The sequence below is a fragment of the Cupressus sempervirens genome, chromosome 7 (genome assembly GCF_028749045.1).
Source record: "Cupressus sempervirens isolate cs-2001-9-10 chromosome 7, ASM2874904v1, whole genome shotgun sequence".
Lineage (NCBI taxonomy): Eukaryota > Viridiplantae > Streptophyta > Pinopsida > Cupressales > Cupressaceae > Cupressus > Cupressus sempervirens.
The window spans coordinates 360,493,076-360,509,172 of record NC_143124.1 but is presented as its reverse complement, the minus strand read 5'-3'; the positions used below and the strand labels follow the sequence as shown (position 1 = coordinate 360,509,172).

Sequence of the window (16,097 nt, the reverse complement as noted above, 5' to 3'; positions counted from 1 at the left end):
GTACATGTATAATACTTTTCTTATATATTAAATACAATTTTAGCCTTAACATTTTTATTTGAAAAATAATTTTTTATATATTTCACTATTGTGATATCACTAGAAAACAATAGATACCATCGTATTCCTCTCTCACAGTTTTCATCTCGTGTATGTAGATTTAACCTCACCTAAATGATTCCGAACTTTATGTATTTAATTACTAAAATATATAAAATCGGGGCGGACGCAAGTTGCGGCAATAAACTTGTTCAAATTCACAAATTACGACCACGTAGAGACACGGGGGAATAAAATAATGAAATTCTGAAAAAAGCTTACACAAGAAGCACACGGCATAAGCGCCATACGGAAAGCTGGAATTGAAATGATTACGCATCCAGCTTACCAAATATTCGTTTTGTAAGATCGTGACTTTACTTCCACATGCGACAAACCAAAAGCAGCTGCGACTGGAACCCACGACCTCCGCCTAATACCCATCGATGTATGTGTTGGAAGACCAACATACATTAAATATATTGAAATGCTATTCGTGTTTACAAATAAGTAATCTGATAAAGAAACATGTTAGCAAAAGCATATGAATTGTAAAACGAAGTTTAAATAATCAATAAAGATCACGAGGAATTAACTGTTCTACTCTAAAAAATAATTCTTTGCTTTCTACTGCATAAGGATTTTAGGAAAAAATTGAAGTTTGATCTAAACTGAAACTTCTCAAATAGAATGACTGGTGTTTCATGTTGTTTTAATTTTATTATTTGTTTGAATACTCGAGTTTGATTACTCATATATTTAACTACTTCTGATGTGGTTATTGTATTTATAGACCTCTTGTTCCATTATGAACAAGCTGATTTGTTGCTGCAACATGTTTATGTTTAAAATGGTCGAACCATTTGTTATATCTTCACAATCTATTTGACGGTCCTTTATATATTAAAAAAAAAATTGTATTATTATTGTTAAAATAAGATAAAAAAAGGTACAAAAATTTTAAAATTATCGATGAAAGATCTTTCTTCACAAGATTAATTTTAAATATCGCTCGACAATCGAAGAAGAACATAGTTGAGACAAGAAAGGCGTAAATCAACGCAGATTAAATATAAAGGATCTTAGTGAAGTCAGATTTGTTGCGATCGATTTGTTTTTTGGGTGTTGAAGAATGAGTTTCAGTTTTTGTTTTTCCGTTCCACCGAATTTGCCGTCGCCGCGCGTCACATCGTTTTTATCATTCTCATTAAAATAGTGTTAAATGTTATTACATAAATAAAATTTTAATATGTTCTGATGTCAGATTGGTAAGTTATGGCTAAGTAAAATATAATGATAGGAACTTTAAAAGGGAATATTGATTTTACAAGAGACGATTGTATATGAAAAGTTCGTTGAAACTTAGGGCCCGTTTGGTTGCTGGAATACAATGAGAATAGGAATAGAAAATTAGAATTTGTTTTTAATTCTCTGTTTGGTGCGTCAAATCGGAATTGAGCATAGGAATACGTATTCCCATTTTGCCCCAAAATGAGCATTTGTCCATTCTCCAAAATACTTGTAATTGGAATTGCTATTCCCATTCCCATTTTGATTTTTGATTATTGGATTAAAATTTAAAATCCGCTAGAAGGAATCGAAGTTAATCCGCTAAAATTTGGTCGAATTTTGCTGTACAGATGTTTTGTGGTAGATCGACAATAACCTTAGCCGCACTTTGGACATTCAGAGATCTCTGCACTGCAAACATCTTGCACTTCGATCCTAACGACTCACATTTTGAAAGTGTTTCTTCTCCAGATCGAGTCATACAGTTGAAGCTGTGCAAGAAAACGTTTTTCCTAACTTTTAATATTTACGCCGTTGGCGGTTTCTTATTTGGAGTGGAAGAGTTGATTTTGCAATCTAATACGTCCATCACAACATCCGTTAGATTTTGCCGTGTTTTCTATTCCACCGCTCGCTAAATTCAAACCTATCTCCGAACAGCTTGCCACTTGCTTGACAATACTACCAGCGGCAGATTGTCTCATCATCTAAACGCAAGTAATAATGAGGAGACAACATCGATAGGATTTTCAACAGCCAAGATCGCCTTCTTACAAGAAATGGATGCTGCCCTCTGCAGATGTTGCAAATTCCAAATTATATTTTATCCAACCAAACGGAGAGAATGAATTTGTATTCCAGAATAGCAATTCTAGAATAACAATTCTCGATTGTCAATTCCTATCCCCGTAACCAAACGGGCCCTTATGGAAGTAAAGAGCGGTGGGTTTGAATTCACGCATAAATTGGCGATCATTTAATTTGCTACATTTCTAATATTTTAGTGGAGCCCAACAAATGTCAAGCCGGCTGTAATATATTATTCTTATATTTACATTATTATTCGTTTAAAAATAAAATAAAATGAATCAAAACTATTATAAATTTGTCATTTTTTAATGAAAATAAATAATTATTATATAAATAAATTTTTAAGGTGTTGATATGTGATGATTAATTTGTAGTGTTGTGATATGTATTGTCAAGATATAAATTTTGTTGTTTTGAGTTAATGAATTTTCAATATTTTGAATTAATGAATTCTAAATGATTCTCTATGGATCAAATCTAGTTATTGCAATGACTTCACATCGTAAAGACTCGCCCTCATAAAATTCAAAATTTATGGTATGTATAATAAAAGAAAATAGTACTAACAAATGAAATATTTCCTACCATTTTTAGTGTGGTGTAATGATCTCTTGTTTCAAATGATATGAAATGATCACAAACATCTAAGTTGGGTCAAGCTCAAAATCTCTCCAATGTAAAATCAAAATTTGAATGATATTAAAAAAATTGTGTCACATCATCTACTTAAATAATATTTATCAAAATTAGAGTAGAGGAAGAAGTAAGCTAGCATCCGTACTCTTGTCACTCTAGCTACTAACTAGGTTTGAGGACCACATCATGAAATGTGATACCACATTAAAATATTTTACATCAAGTGTCCAAACAATTCAAAAAAATGATTGAAAGATAAATGTGTGTAAGTCTTTTAAGATGAGTGTATTTAATCATAAATCTTCATACCCAAACAAACAAAAATATTAGAAGATGGCTAACATGTTTATTCTTGTTGTTGTTTCTAGTAATTAAGGTTAAAAAGTCATATCATAAATCATAATAGTACATTAACATATATTTTTTAATGGTGTCAAAGCACATCCATAGAAAATGAAAGAAAGAGATATGCACGAATACAAATATTGTAAAGCATCATCTTTACCCTTGTGGCTCTTGCTAGTAATTATAATTTCAAGATCATATCAAGAAATATGACACTTTTAGTAACACTTTTTTTACAAGATACTCAAACATATTCATAAAATTGATTGAAAGATGGATTTAATAAATATTCATTCTCAAACTTACAAATATTAAAATATTATCAATTTGGGAGACGATCTAGTAGCCACCTAGGCTAACTTCAAGGGCATAGAACTTCTAACCGTATGTCAAAAATTGCCAATTTTTTTGGTGAACCTTGTAGGCGAAAGAAAATTTTAAAGCTAACCATTTGGCTTTTTCCCATTTACGAAGCTTTCTGTAGAACTCGTTTCGTCCAGAGCCCATTATTCAACTCCTAATAGCTATACTTCTTGCACAAATAGACCAATCAGCAGCCAAGAAAGCTAAAAAATTATCAAATATTAGTACATATGTACTTATGTGATCGGCTATTAGTACATGTGCTACCATTTTATGAATTTTTTATAAAGAATAATTAAAGAAATCTAAAATGATAGATGCAGGGGTCATTAGAACATAAGCGGCTACTAATTGTCCGCCCCTGTAATATAGAAATATTAGAGATCAACAAAATATTCTCCCACTTATTAAACATGCACCGACAGGTGTGGATGAATTGATAGTTATACTGATAAGGGCAAGGATTTTTATAAAGTTTTTCAAGGTCCTTAAGTGGACGTGAGACAATTAAAAAGTAGCCTTCAGAGATTGCGGAAAGATATATGTCCCTGGACCATCACGGTGTGGTTCATTTCAAGTCAGTTCCGTATAGATACAAGTCGAGATTACGTGTAAATCAAAAAGCGACTTTCAATGCTCTAATCCAGATTGTTTAACCATCGTTTACCTACTAAAATTTTATCATTCAAGATAGTGGTTTCCAGGTAAAAGATGAGACCAGTTCTGATCAAATGGGATCAGAGTGAGCAGTTTCCCTTCAGAGATTACAGACAAGCAGCGCCGAAAAAACCATCTTCATGATGCCTCAAAATATGGGGAATGGAGACATAGAAGTAGGAATGGAGGGCTCTGTAGATTACAAGGGAAGGCCTCTTGTAAAAGCAAAAACTGGAGGCTGGAGAGCTTGTTCTATGATAGTTGGTATTTTTTCATTTCTCAATCCCTTTCAATTTATGATTCATTCTCCGTTCTTTGATAATGGATCACTGAATTTGATCTAAACAAATTACACAATTTATTCTAGAAGAAGAAGAAAAACTACTGAATTTATTTCTTGTGAAGGTGAGCTTTATATTAGTTTTCCTGTACAGGGTATGAGTTCTGTGAAAGAGTGGCTTTTGCTGGGATATGGTCAAGTTTAGTGGTGTATTTGACCACAAAGTTGCATGAGGGCACCGTAACATCCTCTAGAAATGCCAGCAATTGGGTTGGAACTGTATTTATTACCCCTTTGCTTGGGGCTTACATTACAGAGAGATATTTGGGGCGTTTCTTGACCCTAGCAATTTTTTGCGGTATATATACCCTGGTAAGCACTAAACTTCACATCTTTTTGGGTAATCGCAATACAAAATCACCCTTCTCTTGAGAGTTCTAGTACAACATCCTTGTGTTTTCTATTAAAATAAATATATATTGAGTTTATGAATTGGGTTGTATGGAGCTGATTATGGAGTGAATTTGTGGCGCAGGGAACAGGGGTTATTACTCTGTCTGTCTCCTTGAAATTTTTGAGTCCTAAAGAATGTTCCATTAATGAAGACTGCCAAAAGGCTTCACCTCTACAAAATGGGATTTTTTACCTTGGTTTGTATCTTATTGCTTTGGGCTCGGGAGGAACCAGGCCAAATATATGTGCTTTTGGTGCAGATCAGTTTGATGATTCGGTTCCCAAAGAGAAGCAACTGAAGAATTTTTTCTTCAATTGGTGGGTTCTCATTGTTTTCTCTGGAGGTCTATTTGGGCAGACGGTAATTGTATATATTCAGGACAAGGTAGATTGGGGAGTCGGCTATGGAATTATAACTGCGGCGCTGGTAATTTCATGTTTTCTGTTGCTGATTCGAACCCCTGTTTATAGACGTAAAATTGAGCCCGGTAGACCTCTGCAACGCATTGTTAGGGTTATTTGTAAGATGGCTCAGAATTGGAAGGTGCCTGTTCCTGCAGATCCCTCTTCTCTTCATGAAGTTGATTCAAAGGAATATGTACCTCAGGCTCGGTACCTCATTGCCCATACAACGCATCTCAGGTTGGAACTTCATCTATGTCAAATTCTCTGTTACAGATTAAATTTTTTATTATGAATTAGCATAGTTGTTTAAGATTTCATTAATGAAATGGGCTAAAATGTTGGTATGTATTCAAAAGACTGCTTTTTGGAATCAATTTTATCGATGTCTGGGATCAATGGGTTTGGTGTAGTAGTCCATTATCCATCATTGGAGCCACATTCACTGTAATGTATCTGCTGATGGATGGCTCAATGTGATTCCAAATGTTGAAACTGTATGGAGCTGATGTATTCAAAAGATTGTTTTTGGAATCAATTGTGTTGTACGCAGTTAAGATTTGCAGTTTATCAGCTAATGGATTTCTCAATGTGATCTGAAACCTTAAAGTCGGCTTAAACCATATGCATTTGATTGTCAAACACTATACTCTTTGGACGATTGGTTAATGAATCTGAAACCATGCTCTATATGCTGATAAATCTCAATGGGAACTGAAACCTTGAACCATATCCAGTTGATTGCCAAACATTATACTCTTTCAGATGCTCAATCTGAACCAAAATGTTGGTCCAAGACATCAACATAGTTGATTTTGAAAAACAATCTTTTGAATGCTATATGAACAGTGAAAAAATTAATGCCAACAAAAATTAATGCCAGCCATTTTTGGTTGGTATGTAGTGAAATCTTTTGTTTTATCAGAGACTGAAGTCAAGATTAATTTTTATGTGGTGTGATTCATTAGTATTATTTATGAAGTTTAGTAGACACAAACCTAAGACCTCCCAAATAAGAAGCTCACAACTTATCATTATGTTGTAAGCTCTTGCCTGATATACAGTGAATCATTGATCCAAAGCAATGACACAATTGATTTCAAAAAGCAATCTTTCTACACATAAACTGAAAAAACAAATGCCAACCATTGTTGGTATGGAGTCAATAAACTTACTATAAATAGGCCTAACTTTTGGCAGGAAAGCTTATGTGGATTATGGATTGGTAATGGTATGGTGTGTATGAAAACTTTATGTGGCAAGTCTTAATCAGCATGATTTTTTCAACAATGGGCAGACTTCTAGACAAAGCAGCTATTCAAAACGGAGCAACATCAGATCCCTGCACTGTTACAGACGTGGAGGAAACAAAGCTGGTTATACAAATCCTTCGAATTTGGGTGACAGCCATCTTCCCCAGTACATTGCTAACTCAAGCAGGAACACTCTTTGTGAAGCAGGCCATGAGTCTTGACAGAAAACTAGGTCATACGTTCGAGTTTCCAGCAGCCAGTATTGGGGCTTTTGTGCCCATTTCAATGCTTTTATCCCTCATCATCTACAACAAGCTGTTTGTCCCAGTAGTGAGAAGATTCACAGGAAACCCAAGAGGCATAACAATATTACAAAGAATGGGGATTGGTATGTTAATCCATACCGTGGCCATGGTAACAGCTATGGTAATTGAAATGGACCGCCTAAAAGTTATTAAACACCACAAGCTTGCAGATGAGAAGCATGCCATTGTGCCTAGAAGCATTTTCACTCTGCTTCCGCAGTTTGTCATAATGGGCATTGCAGAATCCTTCATAGAAGTGGCTAAACTGGAATTTTTTTATGATCAAGCCCCTGTGAATATGCAGAGTTTAGGCAGTGTATTGTATGCAGCTTCTGTAGGAGTTGGTGCCTTTGTTAACAGTGGTCTTCTCACAGTTCTAAGCAGCATTACTGGGCATTCGGGGAAGAGAAGCTGGATTCTTGATAATGTGAATGCCTCACGTTTTGATTACTATTATGCAGTCTTGGCCCTTGTTAATTTCATGAATTACTTGATTTTCTTGATTATGTCTGCCCTCTTCACAAACCAGAGAGAAACAGTTAAAGCTATTGAAAGGGATTCAAGTGATACAGAAGAGTACACTGTGAATGACACAAGTAATAGCGACTAATTCTATGGACATTTCTTGTCATGGAATAAGGTCACGAGGTCTAGTCTCCCCTGTCGTATCAAAGGGCGCGCACCAGCATCACATGTCACAGTTTATAGAAGCCTACTTTGGAGGCAAGAAAAAACAGGACAAGTTTTGTATACTAAATGTGAATCCAAGGCAATGGAAATGTGTCATATTGATGTAGTGTGATGGTTTTAAATTGCATTGTGGCAATGCTCATCACTTGTTGGAGTGTTATTGTTGAATTCTTATGTTAGAAAGGAGATCTGCCATTTGTAATATGACTGACTCTCAAGACTCACAACTCACCAAGTCGAAGATAATGCAAAGATGTATGTCTGGCAGAGTAGGACACCTTACAATTCTTATGTCTTTGAATGTTTAGTTGTATGTTGATTACAAATTTTTTGTAAATTCGAATGGAGGTTATAAACATGACCTACAAAATGAAATACAAACTGATGAGGGAGGTTCCAAGGAAAGGGCTTACAAGGCTATTTCATTATCTATTATTGGTTCCTCCTACTTTACAGGAATCTTAGTAGTTTAACAATCTTCTTCAAAAAAGTAGAGTGATAATTGCTTTTGCAATGAAAAAAAAAATAGAATAATAATAATTGATTTTGTGATGGATCTTTTTTTATAGAATTATTTGTTCTTATGGATCTTTTGTTGTCATTTCCAAGTGAGTAGGTAAAAGTAACCAAACGCTTATGGTGCGTGCATTGTCACGATGGATCCCCGTAACAAGCTGTCTTTGTATTTAATTGAGGTAGCCTTTTTCATTCTTATAATTATAGTGACGTACAACGATATCATCGTTGGACTAGTACAGAGATGCCTTGATGTTATATGTGACATTTCAGTAGATTTTGTTTCCTTCTAACTTTTCACTCCACATGTTAGGTTGCTAAAGCATTTTTCAACGTACGGGCATTTTCCTGTCATCGATCGAGGAAATGTTTGTGGAAAGGAATTGGATGTGGTTTGTTGGTTAATCATGTTTTCCCTGTGGATTTAGGTTAGGCTATGTTTTCCTTGTGGATTAAAGTTTGTTAGGCTTATTTTCCATTATGATTCTGTTGTGTTTTAGTGGGGATCGGTTTGAAATGATATGCCTTGATACTGAAAGAGAGAATATAAGTTAGCAATGTCTTTTCATCTTGAAAGAGCAATTTAAGTTTGAGTATATATATCTAACCAAATACTATTTCAGCATAAAATATTTAATTGAATTATGTTCTATGTTATATTGATAGTCTTTATTTTTTATTGTAGACATTTTATTGGCTCCCCTTCTTATGTATCATTTTTTTTACATAAATTTAATAAAAGTAAATAAATAAAAGCATGTCACATGTAAAAGTAGTTTAAATATTTATTCTCCATATATGTGTAAAATAACCTATTAGATTGTAGCTTTTATTTGTCAAACCTATTTAACATTACATATATGTTAATATTACATAATCTAATATTTTCAAATAGACAAAAGGAGTTGAATGAAAGCTATTGAGTAAAATATATTTGAGTTGAAGTATATCAAAGGCTTATATTCGTAGCTGGTCAATGAGTTGTGATAATATTTTATTTACAGCCATGAATGTATAGTAGATAAATTTATGCAATTATAGTAATTATAATATATTGTTTCGAATAAATGTTGAGTATGTTGGCTCTAACTACTATCAATAGAGAAAATACATGTTGAGCTTTGAATAACTTCAGAGGGTAGCACTTTGAGATCTTTCCATGAAAAAATTAATGTTTAAAAAAAAAATCAAGGCTCTTTAAATTTTTGATAGGTAATCGGTCGAAGCCTAGATTATTTTTTTTTGTTAAGATTATTTGTTAATACGTGTTAATTTCAAGTAGATTCGAAATCTAAACCTCTTTGATGAGAGGCTCACAATTTACCATTGCATTATATACTCTTCACTAGAGCAAGACATTCTTACTATTACATTGTACCTTTTATTTGTCAAACCTATTTAAAATTATTGATATGTTAATATTACATAATATAATATGCTCAAATAGATAAAAGGAGTCAAATTAAAGTTATAAAGTCAAAAATAGCTAAGTTGAAGTACAACCAAAGGCTTATATTTGTAGTTGGTCAATGAGTTGTGATAATGTTTTATTTACAACCATGAATGTATAGTAGATAAATGTATGTAATTATAGTAAGTATAATATATTGTTTGGAATAAATGTTAAGTATGTTAGCTCTAAACACTATCAATAAGGAAAGTACAACAAAGTAAGCTTTGAATAGCTTAAGAGGGCAACACTTTGTGATCTTTCCACATAACAATTAATGTTTTAAAAAAAAGTATCAAGGCATTTGTAACCATCTTTTAGTGGTAGTCATCGATAAAGCTTTAGACCTTGTAGATGTATAAGAAGAAAACTTATGTAAAAATGGACGAGAAATACTTATGTATTTAATATGATGAATTATATTAACCTCTTTTACACACTTGTATCTTGTGATCATATCCAATATGACAATTTCGATATATCTATTGAAAGATTCTCTAATAATTTTTTGGTAAAAGTAATACATTCTATGATAAACTGGACTTTAATAAGAATAAACATTGATAAATGTGATTTGGTTACAGGATGTTCTAAATATTTACACAATCTTAAAAGTAGATAAGGATCATAAGCAAGGAATGCAAAAATATCAAATTAAAAGGAATATACTTCAAGTGGATACAAATAATGATGGGAAATAAGTGAACCATCACAAACTGGAGCCTTATTTTTTTTTCTTCTAAATCACCCATTTCGTTTCTCATTATTGATAAGTGATCTAGAAAAAATATGATATATTGATAAATTATGCCTATGATGGCGATTTTCCATTGTGCTCTCTCCCTTCTTCATGCTTGTATACCCAAAATTTAAAATACAAAAAAAAAAAGAAATATGAAAGTTGTAGGACATTCAACTAGTTACCTCCTTGTTGACTATTGAGAATTTGCAGTTCAATTGAAAAAGGTATGGAAAACTGAAAAATATGAAAGTTGTAGGACATTCAACTAGTTACCTTTTGGTTGAACTTCTAATGAGAAGTAATAAATAAAGAAAAGAAAATATGACGAGTTACTAGTTGTTTTCTAGGCATCGGTAAAGAAAATATAACAATTGTGAGAGCATGTTTTGAATGAGTGAAAGCTTTTGGTGGTTCTTGAAACCATTGTAATCTCCAATGAGGTTCAAATCTTTGAGATTCCTCTCTTCTATTCCTCCTCTATAGTTAAATAGGTTTAAATATTTTGCAGGCTTAAGACCATACCCTGTTTAATAATTTCTTACTCTATTGTTAGGGGCCTATGATGTTTAATGCAATATATTCATCTGACACAACTTAGTGTGTGTCAAGATTGTCCCTACAAAACAAGAGCCATGTCAACAATTTCCATAAAATGTAAAAAATATCTACAAGAGTCAAGGTTGTGTGAATATTGGCCAATTGACAATAAATTTAATTAAAATTAAATTTAAAAATAAATACATATATATGTACAAGTATGAAGAAGGAGAAAAATGAAAAAGTACTTAAAGAGACCATAAGCCAATTACCAAAATATGGAGATGTTTTGAATATGACAACGAAGCTGTCAAGAGCTCTAGATCATCCTCAATAACACAAAGGGTGAGAATATTGTAGGAGTGCACTACCACCCTACCAAAAAGCTCTTAAGCTTTCCTAGAATATTTCTTGACATGAAAGATACCTAGCCCAGCAATGAGGAAGTCTCAAAAAGTCAAACTAAAGAAAATAATGGAATTGTGAGTAGTAAAATATATCTTCTTTCTAATGTAAATGAAACTCATTCTTAACCAAAAAGTATTCCAAGAAATCCATTGTATATTGAGCTCATAGAAAAACAAGGTACATGTCAAAATAGAAAAAACAACATTACTTCCCATTTAATACCATATCATGTCATTGTCAGAAACAATAGTCCACCAAGATAACTGAGGCGGGTGGGGGGGGGGGGGGGGGGGGGGGGGGGGAGGGGTTGAATAAGTTATCCAATAATTAAAATATTTATCTTCCTTAAATAAACTTAACCATTCAACCAAAGCAAACAAAGACCATAATAAAATGCACGTAGACAATTACACCAGATATGTTAAGTAGGGAAACCCTTGATTAGATGGAAAACCCTGATGGGAATGATGCCCACAAGATGTTGTACTAATATAAATACTCCTTATTAGTGGATGGACCTTGTTTGGAGTCTATTAAAACATTTAGTACATATGAGTCCCTGTTAGGAGACTTTGGATCCCTATTAGGAGATTCCAAACTTGTTAGGAGTTGTGCCAACCCTCTTAGGAGTTGTAGTACAACGTATGCAAGAAGAGCCCACTATGCAAACATGCAATTTCAACTACAAGAAGAGCCCACTACTCAAACATGAAATTTACTGTTATGTTTCTCTTTCCTCTATTCCACCAATCAAACCAATTGCTGTCAGACCTTGTAGACTAGGTCACGAACCTCAAATCCAAATATCAAACCTTGGATCACACAATAGAACCTCGGCAATGAAGTTTCCTTCACTTCTGCTCAACTTCACATTTCACTCTCTTTGATGCTTACAATCACTTCTGATCAATGCAATTCCATCTTATATGATAAACAAAAATGTCCTTCCTTTATACTGAGTCCATAACACAATTCCTTGAGTCGACTGTTAGACCTTCTCAATTAATTATTATAGGACCACATTAAGATCACGTTACACTTAGTAATAACATTAATCTTCCACCTTGCAACTTGAATATCTTTCTGTACACGTAGTATTATGATGAGTGAGCTTAGCCATGTCATCAAAAACATATCTTCTTCATATCCTCAACCTCCATTCTCAGAATAACAACTCTGTTAACTGATATAACAATTTTACCAAAACATGCCTCTGTAAACTCTATCTCAAAACAAACATCACCAAAACTTACATAACTTCTTCCAAACTTAACATTTCTTCATTTGATGTTAACTGCATATACTAGATACTCAAAAGTATCTCTCATAATCTGAGATAGTGAGAATACTCAACTAGTCATCCATACCAACTTGATCTTTCTGTTGTTCTTCTATCAGTTACCACAGAAGACTGTTATGTTGACATCAATGAAAAACTCAGTCATGAATATAGCATATCATCATAGTAACATATCTACAATACTCCCCCATAGGAATATCATCAGCATTCATGTTTCCAACAATCTCCTCCTTTAGCATTGATGGCATCATAGATGAAAAACATCTAGTTCTAAGAATACCAACAAAAAGACTGTTAACCTTTCTTCTCAAATCCTCTTCATCAATCATTCTCCTCCATTGATATACCTCAATGTTCTTTCCATCAAATTGTCATTCCATGGTGTAATTCTTCTGAATGTGTTGTACTTCTTCTTACTTGTCTTTGCTTCTCCCCATGATGTTCTTCCTCATAATCTTCTCCATCATGATGTTTTTCCTCATGATGTTTGCTTCTCCCACATGATGTTTTTCATATTGTGCTTCTCACCTATTCACATCAATGTCAAATGTTTCAACAACCATCAAAATCTACAACAATTGATTCTTACTAGATTAAGTATCTAAAGACACTATTCAAAACAACATCCAACAAGAGTCCTAGATGACTCTGTCCATCACAAATAGGCTCCCATACAGGAAGCATCAACATTCAGTCTAGAAAAATAATGGTGCTCTATTACACTAGACTGATGCACTCTTGCATCATCTACTTTGATGTAGGAAGGGGCATAACCCCTAGCATAACTTGCAAATACTCAAAAGTATCTTTAGGAAGAGGGTTATTGAATATATCTTCAATCTACTCTTTAGTGCTCACATACTCCAATCTAATTTCCTTTTCTACGACTTTCTCTCTCAGCATGTGATACATAATAGAAATATGTTTAGTCTTAGAATGCAACACTGGATTCTTAGACATATTTATTGTGCTTGTGTTGTCACAATGTATGACAATAGGTTCACTGATTTCTATCCTTATATCCTTCAACATCTACTTCATCCAAATAACTTGATTGCAATTGTTTGCTGCTATAACGTATTCTACTTCTGCTATACATTGTGAGGTGTAATCCTACTTCTTGCTTAGCCAAGAAACCAATCTTCCTCCAACAAAGAAGGCTCCACCACGAGTGCTCTTTCTATCATTCGTACTACTTAAGCTCTTAGAGTAAAATTATTAGGATTAAACCATAGACATAAATAACAATTACATGCAAATATAACCAATAATAGAAAAATAATAGATCAAATAGAAAAGAACACAAAGCACCAAGTTTTAACGTGGTTCACCCAATCCCTGGGCTACGTCCACCAAACAACAAGTCCAATATTTTTATGATCCAATGATTACAACCTGATTACAATCCGCAATCCCTTACAGCTCAATACTGCCGCAAGAACCAATTTCGCATCACACCTTTTTTTTTGAAACAATCCTTAACCCTAAGCCCTTTTATACAAGTATTTGAACTACTTTAGGGTTATAATTAATAATTACATGTCGGCCCAAAATCCTGATAAATAGGGCCCAAATTTATTTTTTTTCCAAAGAATTTATGAAGTATGTACAATACTTTCCTAATTAGTCACCACAATCTAACAATCTCCCACTTGGGGACTGATCAGGCTCCACACTAAACAACAATCTCCCACTTGGAGACTGATCTTGTAGCAATACCGCTACCACATGGGGCTCCCACTAGATCAAACAACCCTAGACTCTATTGTTCTTTTATTCATATTCAGTCTAGAAGACCAACCAAAGTTGAAGAGGAGTTCAACTTCTCCCTTATTACTACCTTTGTCAACATATCTATTGGATTGTCATTTGTATGTATCTTTTCCAACTTTAATTGTCCATCCTCCAAAATTGACCGAATAAAATGGTACCGCAAGTGTATGTATTTGGTCTTTGAATGCAAAGCTGAATTCTTTGCAAAATGAATGGTACTCTGACTATCTGTGAACAAATAATTATCCTTCTGAGGATGTCCCAAAGAACTAAAGCCATATCATCTCCTTGGTTGCCTCTATAGCAACTACATACTCTGCCTCTGTAGTGGATAAAAAATTAACCTTTTGTAACCTATAAACTCAGTTCATGACTGCCCCACCAACAGTAAAGATGTAACCTGTAGTACTCCACTTGGTATCAATATCCCCTACCAAATCTGAGTCACCATAGCCCTATAAATCAATAGTAGAGCCCTCAAAGTTTAAACACTTATTGGATGTTCCTCTCAAATATCTGAGAATCCATTTGACTGCATTCCAATGCTCAATTCTTGGATGAATCATATACCGGCTAACAACTCTCACTACATGTGCAATATCTGACCTAGTAAATACCATAGCATACATCAAGCTTCCTATAGCTGAAGCATAGGGTACCTTGGACATCTTATCCTTCTCTTCTTATGTCTTGGAACACATCTCCTTAGTCAACTTAAAATGACCAGGTAAAGGTGTGCTGACAGCTTTAGCATTCTCCATAGAGAAACATTGCAACACCTTCTCAACATAATTAGCTTGAGATAGCATTAATGTTCTATTTTCCCTATCTCTGCAAATCTTCATACCAAGGATTTGTTTTGCTGCCCCCAAATCCTTCATAGCAAATGCATGTGCTAATTGGCTTTTCAGCCCCTTAATGTGATCCATGTTAGACCTATCTACAAGCATATCATCAACATATAAATATAAAATAATGTAGCTATCATCATCCAACCTCTTAAAGTAGACACAATGATCTGAATGACACCTACTATAACCATGCTCCTACATAACATTGTCAAATTTCAGATACCATTGTTGTTAAATTGCAGATACCATTGCCGAGGTGCTTGCTTCAAGCCATATAAACTTTTCTTCAATTTGCACACTAAGTTCTCCTTACCTTTGACCACAAATCCCTATGGCTGAGCGATATATATCTCTTCATCCAAATCACCATGAAGGAAGGTTGTTTTAACATCCAACTGCTCTAAATGAAAATCTTCAGTAGCCACTAGACTTAAAACAACACGAATAGAAGTCATTTTAGCATCAAGAGAAAATATCTCATCAAAATCAATTCCTTTTTTTTGTGCAAATCCTTTTACAACTAACCTGGCTTTAAATATTTTCTTACCTCCATCCTCCTCTTTTAACCTGTAAACCCACTTATTTTATAAAGTTTTTTTACCTGCAGACAACTTTCACAAATCTCGTGTCTTATTCTTTAGCAAAGATTCCATTTCGTCTTTCATTGTAGACTCCCACTGAATCTTAGTAGCTATTGCATAGCTTCATCATAACTTTTAGGTTCACTAGCATCAGTAAGTAAAATAGAATACAAAGAGGGAGCTCGAATCTTTCTAGAGGTCTAATTTGCCTTGTTGATCGTCTAACATTCATCGGTGTATGTGGTATTTTTTATTGTGGTTGTTGCACATCATGAGGAATTGCTAGAACATCATCTTTTGGAGTATCATCCAACACTACATAATCATCTTCTTTCTTCTCATGTTGTTGCAACAGATCTTTGTACAACACTTTCTCATTGAATATAGAACATCATCTTTTGGAGTATCATCCAACA

At 33.9% G+C, this 16,097-nt stretch overlaps 1 protein-coding gene across 1 annotated transcript; it reads left to right on the top strand.

Annotated features, from left to right (window-relative positions):
* The first annotated feature begins 3,964 nt into the window (after positions 1-3,964).
* Positions 3,965-7,928, top strand: LOC149546972 (protein NRT1/ PTR FAMILY 5.2-like). Its single transcript, XM_089791458.1, has 4 exons — positions 3,965-4,404; positions 4,575-4,792; positions 4,956-5,515; positions 6,573-7,928. Exons 1-4 carry the CDS (start codon positions 4,281-4,283, stop codon positions 7,441-7,443), a joined length of 1,773 nt encoding a protein of 590 aa, XP_089647584.1. The 5' UTR covers positions 3,965-4,280; the 3' UTR covers positions 7,444-7,928.
* The last annotated feature ends 8,169 nt before the right edge of the window (positions 7,929-16,097 follow it).